Raw genomic sequence first — 7,158 nt, 5'->3', positions numbered from 1 at the left:
ATCTCCTAAAAGAGGAATAAGATCTTGAATTACTTTGAAAAAAAACCTGAATTTTTATATAGTAGGTAACAGGTCGATTTTCCGGAAATTTTCTAACATGCCAAAGATTGACTATTAGTATTTCTAAAATTCCTTGAGGGAATGATCTCCTTTCACTATTATAGAGATTAAGAAATTAAATTGGTGAAGTCAGAGAATTCAAAAGAACACATATGCAGATCACCAAGATGTAGTGGCAAAAAAAGATGAAACTAAAGAAAGAAACTGCAGAATGTTTGCATTCTTGTCACCACAAGACTGAGGAGAGCCAAGAACACAGTTGGAACCTAAGGAAAAGGAGCAGAAGGTCCAGCTGTGACTGAACCAAGCAAGCATCACGTGGGGTTTGCTCCAAAGGAGCCCATGATGCTAGTGATGTAATAATGGGAAAAGGCACATGCAAATGAAGTAAATCAGTCTCAGGGACAGAGAACCCTGTACCATCATCAGCTCCTCTTACCAAAAGGTCTAAGAAAACATTTGGAAGGGGTTTGTGCAGAACACAAAGAAAGAGAGGGTGAGCAGAAATTTCTGAGTTACACTTAAAAGCATTATGTTGGGTCTACGGTTGGGTAGCTTTTTAGGGTACTGTAACTCAGTTTGTATCTCCTAATGTTTTGATCCCAGTAGATGCAAATAACAAAGTATATCTTATGGATACATGTTGTTTCAACTGTCCTGTTAGAAGTAATCACTGCAAGATGAAAGCTCCAGAGGAAGTAGAATAGCTGCGTCAAGCACGGTGTTTACCTGGCAGTATTATTTCAGGAAATCCCATTTTTCGGGCTATTGCTGTTGATCTGTCAACCAAGTGTGAAAAATTCTTCTGAACCTGTGTCAGGTCACCTGGCAATAGCTTCAAGGACACCCAAAGTCCTTTAAAGAAATAAAAGATAAACTTTTAGTTCTTGGTACTAGCTATATAAAACACACACACACACACACACACACACAAATGTTGAGAAAAATATGAGTTGTATAATGATAACTAGATACTTTATTAGAAAGATTTAAATTCTTCCTAGGTTAATGACACCTCCATCAGTTTGAAAAGACATGAAGAGCCAAAAAACTTTTAGGGTGAAAAAAGTAATGATAACCCTTATCATACTGTCATGGATTGAACTGTGTCCCCCAAAAATACTTGTCAACTTGGCTGGGTCATGATTCCCAGTATTGTATGATTGTGTAATCTGATGTGATTTCCTTATGTGTTGTAAACTCTATCACTATGATGAGGTTATATGTGATCTCATTATGTGTTGTAAATTCTATCACTGTGATGAAGTTATACTGATGAGGTTGACAAGATTAGATAGTATCTGAATCCAATCTCTTTTGAGATATAAAAGACAGAAGAGAGCGAGACACATGGGAACCTCACACTACCAAGAAAGCAGTGCCGGGTGCAGAGCGTGTCCTTTGGACCAGAGGTTCCTGGGCTGAGATGCTCCCAGACCAAGGGAAGACTGATGCATCACAAGGACCTTCCTCCAGAGCTGACAGAGAGAGAGAGAACCTTCTCCTGGAGCTGATGCCCTGAATTCGGACTTGTAGCCTACAGGACTGTGAGAGAATAAACTTCTCTTTGTTAAAGCCATCCACTTGTGATACCTCTGTTATAGCAGCACTAGATGACTAAGACACATACGTTAAAATATAAGGCTATAATAATGTGCGTGATACTGGTGGAAGAAAAGATAATGTAAATCAATGGAAACAATGTGATTAAATACTAAATACTATAACGTACCCTAATTTAATATATGGTAAAGGAGGCATAACAAATCATGAAAAAAGAAACAATTTAACTTCATCAATGTGCTGAAATAATTATATTGCTACTTAAAACAGAATCAACTTAATTTCTCACCTCACATATTTCAATAAAATACATTCCTAATATTATAGAAAATTAATAGAAAAAGAGGAAATTTAAAAAAATATGTGCATAGTTGTTAAATCAGATAAAGAACCATTTTTCTAAGAAGAGAAATAAATTATGAAATTAGAAAAGTAAAAGAACTAGCTATATACAAACTAAAAGTTTTGCTATACATAAAGCATGCAAGTTATATTGCAAAATAAGGAAATACAAGAATTTATGAAAGAAAAATATTAGTATCTTTATTACACAGTTTATATCTATCAGAAGAAAAACATGAAAATATTCACAAACAAATAGGATAGGAATAGACAAATCACAAAGTATAAGATGTTTATAAACATTTGGAAAATTAAAAAATTGGAAAAATGTTTCTAAATATTACAGAAAGAACATAAAAACATTGGAAAAGTACTTGCTTTGTTGCTAAGCAGCAAGTGAGGTAATTTAAAAAAAGATAAACTATACATATATAGCAATCTATTTAGTGTAAGCATTTTCCAGTCTAACTGAAATTATATCCTTAGCTTATGAGTTTCGAAGAAGAGGAAATATATTTAGATACTTGTTTTCAGATTCTTTAATGATTCCTCATATATACTTCACATAGTCCAGCTTCTTGGACTGTTTGTTCAGCATACAGATTAACCAAGTATGGTGAAAGGTGAAAGGATACAAGCCTGACGCATACTTTTCATGATTTTAAATCACACTGTATCCCCTTGTTTGTTCAAACAACTGTCTCTTGGTCTATGTACAGGTTATACACGAGCACAATTAAGTGTTCTGGAATTCCCATTCTTTCCAATGTTATCCATAATTTGTTATGATCCACACAACCGAATGCCTTTGCGTAGTCAATAAAACACAGATAAACATCTTGCTGGTATTCTCTGCTTTCAGCCAAGATCGAACTGACATCAGCAGTGATATCCCATGTTCCGTATCCTCTTCTGAATCTGGCTTGAATTTCTGGCAATTCCCTGTGATGTACTGCTGCAACCAGTTTTTAATTACCTTCAGCAAAACTTTACTTGCATGTGATATTAACGATATTGTTTGCTAATATACACATTCTGTTGGATCACCTTTCTTTGGGTCGGTTGGCCAGGTAGCTGTCTTCCAAATTTCTTGGCATAAAACCAGTGAGCACTTCCAGCATTGCATCCGTTTATTTAAAATATCTCAATTGGTATTTTGTCTATTCCTGGAGATTTGTTTTTTGCCAAAGCCTTTAGTGCAGCTTAGACTTCTTCCTTCAATACCATCAGTTCTTGATCATATGCTACCTTCTGAAATGGTTGAACATTGACTAATTCTTTTAGGTACAATGATTTATGTATTCCTTCCATCTTCTTTTGATGCTTCCTGTGCCGTTCAGTATTTTGCCCATAGAATACTTCATTATAGCAACACGAGGCTTGAATTTTTTCTTCAGTTCTTTCAGCTTGTGAAATGCCCAGCATGTTCTTCCCTTTTGGTTTTCTAACTCCAGGTCTTTGTACATTTCATTATAGTACTTTACTGTCTTCTTGAGCCAACTTTTGAAATTTTCTGTTCAGCTCTTTTACTTCATCATTTCTCCCACTTGCTTTAGCTACTTGAGGTTCAAAACCAAGTTTCAGAGTCTCTTCTGACATCCATTTTGGTCTTTTCTTTCTTTCCTGTCTTTTTAATGACCTTTTGCTTTCCTCATGTATGATGTCCTCGATGTCATCCCACAACTTGCCTGGTCTTTGGTCATTAGTGTCCGATGCATTAAATCTATCCTTGAGATGGTCTCTAAATTCAGGTGGGATATAATCAAGGTTATACTTTGGTTCTTGTGGACTTGTTTTAATTTTCTTCAGCTTCAAATTGAACTTGCATATGAGCAATTGATTGTTAGTTTTGTAGTCAGCCCTGTCTTTGTTCTGACCGATGATATTGAGCTTCTCCATCGACTCTTTCCACAGATGTAGTCAATTTGATTCCTGTGTATTCCATCTAGTGAAGTTCACGTGTATAGTTGCCATTTATGTTGTTGAAATAAGGTATTTCCAATGAAGAGGTCATTGGTCTTGCAAAATTCTATCGGGCAATTGCTGGTGTCATTTCTGTCACCAAAGTGGGCCATCTGAAGAAGAACGTGGCATCAGGACTGGGGGAAGACTCATTAACAACCTGAGATATGCAGATGACACTACCCTGCTTGCTGAAAGCAAAGAGGACTTGAAGCACTTACTGATGAAGGTCAAAAAATAGAGCCTTCAGTATGGATTACACAACATGAAGAGAACAAAAACTGTCACAACTGGACCAATAAGCAACATCATGATAAATGGAGAAAAGACAGACGTTGTCAAGGATTTAATTTTACTTGGATCTATAATCAATGACCATGAAAGCAACAGTCAAGAAATTAAGCAGTGTATTGCAATGAGCAAACCTCTGTAAAGTGTTAAAAAGTAAAGATGTCACTTTGAGGACTAAGGTATGCCTGACCCAAGCCATGGTATTTTCAATTGCCTCACATGCATGCAAAAGCTGGACAATGAATAAGGAAGACTGAAGAAGAACTGCTGTATTTGAATTATAGTGTTGGTGAAGAATACTGAATATACTATGGACTGCCAGAAGAATGAACAAATCTATTTTGGAAGAAGTACAGCCAGAATGGTCTTCAGAAGCAAGGATGGCAAGACATCGTCTCTCGTACTTTGGACACATTATCAGGAGGGACCAGTTCCTGGCAAAGGACGTCATGTTTGGTAAAGTGGAGGGTCAGAGAAAAAGAGGAAGACCCTCAGTGAGATGGAATGATACAGCAGCTGTCAAATGGGCTCAAATATAGCAACAATTGTGAGTATGGTGCAGGACTGGGCAGTGTTTTGTTCTGTTGTATGCAGGGTTGCTATGAGTAGGAACCAACTCAATGGCTCCTAAGAACAACAATAACATACTCCTTCCCACTCAGGATAACTGTGAATACACAGGAAACTAAATATGCTAAAAATAATGTGTTTCCTAATAACCTCCACATTGAAATATAGTTACAGAGTAGTGGAAAAAAGTTACTCAGTCCTCAAAACACCCAAAAATGGTCATCATCTTAGTATTTGAATTTTAAAATTTTTATTATTTTTCCTTATTATTTGATTTTAAAATAACAGTTTCAATAACCAGAATTTCTAGTTAAAACTGTGTCAACAAAATGCTATATGGTGGTACTTAAAACAGCTAAAAATAAATCTGTTAGACAGTCCATTATTTTGTATGAATATGTATTCATTTGTATAACTTTGCTCTTCCCTTCGTCTCTATTTTATGAAATGTAACAGGATAACATAGAGAATGGTAGATAATTAACCCCTAAACTTTTTTTGTTTGTGCATTACCCTAGAGTCAGCATTGAGAAGGTAGGGTGGACAAAAGTGAGAAAAAACTCCTGAGATAAAAGTTGGTTTCACAGAATTCACAAAATACTACTGTAATCCAATTTACTGCTGAGTGCACTCGCAATGCTGTTCACTATTAAATGCCTTCAGCAGGAGGCTGAGGTGGGCAGTCCCCAGCAGAGTCTGTTCTCTATCAGAGAAAGATAATGGAAGGCCAGGAGTCCAAGGACCCAGCTTTGTATAACCCCCTCCACCCCTGCCACACCCCCGCCTAGGTCCCTTCCCAGCTTAGTACACAGGGCTGTATACCTTGTCCTTTGTGATTGACTTCCTTTGTTGCTATCACTTTATTCAAGATTGAAGTGAGTGGCTCATTCTCCCCAATCACATGGGATGTTATCAAGGGCGACATGATTATCTGCCTCTGTCGGATGTAGGTTTCCATTGCAATGCTGGGAAACATAGAAGAGAGGTAAAGCGGGGTGGGGAAGAGGAGGAAGACTACAGAACATTTAGAAATGTAATGCTAAACACTTCCATCCAGAGGGTTCTTTCTATCTTTCCTATCTTAAACACTAAATTCATCCTGGAAATGACTCAGGGCAAGAGGAAAAACAAATAAAACTGATGGTGAAAGGAGGCAATACTCAATTCTCTTTATGAGGTAGGAGAGGCTGCTGTAATGGAATTGAGAGGGCTGTGGAAGAGCAGGAGACCTGGCCTCTAGTTCTGAGAGTCTCCTCTCTGGGCCTCAGTTTCCCCATCTGTAAAGTGATGGGGTTGGATCATATACTTTCTAAGGCCCACATCCAGTGTCATCACTCAATCTATGAGAGAAATACATATGCAGTTGTGTTTGGAAGACCTGTTCTTAGATTCCCGTGTGATGACAAAGTACCTTTAGGATTGCAACAAATCAAGCATCAGCAAAGAACCTTCACTTTAATTATCACATCAGGCTGCGAATCATACACTGTGCTCAAAGAACCAAGCACAACCCCACTCTATTGACAGCAGAAACACTATCAGTAACTGTGTATCAGCCTCATGCAGTACAATAGTTTCCAGTCTTCTCTGCTGTGGTTTTGTTCTCCTGCTCACTACACACGCCAGCTTTCTCTGCATGGTTCAGATCTGTACTCTGATAAGAGAGGGAAAATATACTGCAATATGTTGCTGAAAATTGGGATTGCTACAATCTGAGTGGTTTTTTTTTTGAATGAGCCTCTCTAGGTGAGCCAGCAGAATACACATATAAAACCTTCCTAGTATAATATACTATAAAGCTTCTGAGATAGCTTATGAAAGTACTTGCCATAAATCTTAGAAGTTAAATGCCAGAGGCTGCAATTTGCATCATGAACACTTCACAGTGGTTGTTGGCTGCAGTGAGTGGCAGTCAAATTAGGGCTGGGATCCTCAGAGACCCAAAGCATGCATGGTTATACAGGGGAGACAATCGCAGCGGTTACAGTTTCAACATGGTCACTAGAGGATAGCTGGCTCAGAAATTACTCAGAGAAGCACAGAACTAAAGAAAGAAACCGATCTCAAAGGTGAAAACTAGTGTGTGTGTGTATGTGATAGGAGCAGCTTTCATGGACATAATATCTCAAAATTAGTATTAGCAACTAAGTTATATAAAAGATTTAACTATCTTACCATAGTCTTGGAGGGTCAGGATATGGATGGTAGGAGACTAGATAAAGACCTATTTAAAAAACAATTAATGGCAGCCTCTGGATGAAAGGGGGAGGACTACACATGATTATTACATGTATTATTATATTTAGAAGGTGACTGAAAGGTGCTAGACTTAAAATTGAAATATAAGGATTTTTTATAGTTTAAATAAAA

At 37.4% G+C, this 7,158-nt stretch overlaps 1 protein-coding gene across 1 annotated transcript in view; it reads right to left on the bottom strand.

The window, feature by feature from the left end:
* Positions 1 to 7,158, bottom strand: part of DOCK5 (dedicator of cytokinesis 5) — a 218,797-nt gene that overhangs the window by 102,136 nt on the left and 109,503 nt on the right. The window contains exons 10-11 of the mRNA XM_023736758.1: positions 5,611 to 5,753; positions 790 to 915 (exon numbers count right to left, since the gene is read on the bottom strand). Of these exons, the coding sequence (XP_023592526.1) occupies positions 790 to 915; positions 5,611 to 5,753 (269 nt within the window). The remainder of the gene's footprint in view (positions 1 to 789; positions 916 to 5,610; positions 5,754 to 7,158) is intronic.

This window comes from Trichechus manatus, unplaced genomic scaffold, assembly GCF_000243295.1.
Source record: "Trichechus manatus latirostris isolate Lorelei unplaced genomic scaffold, TriManLat1.0 scaffold00091, whole genome shotgun sequence".
Classification (NCBI taxonomy): domain Eukaryota; kingdom Metazoa; phylum Chordata; class Mammalia; order Sirenia; family Trichechidae; genus Trichechus; species Trichechus manatus.
This window is presented reverse-complemented; position numbering and strand designations above follow the sequence as displayed.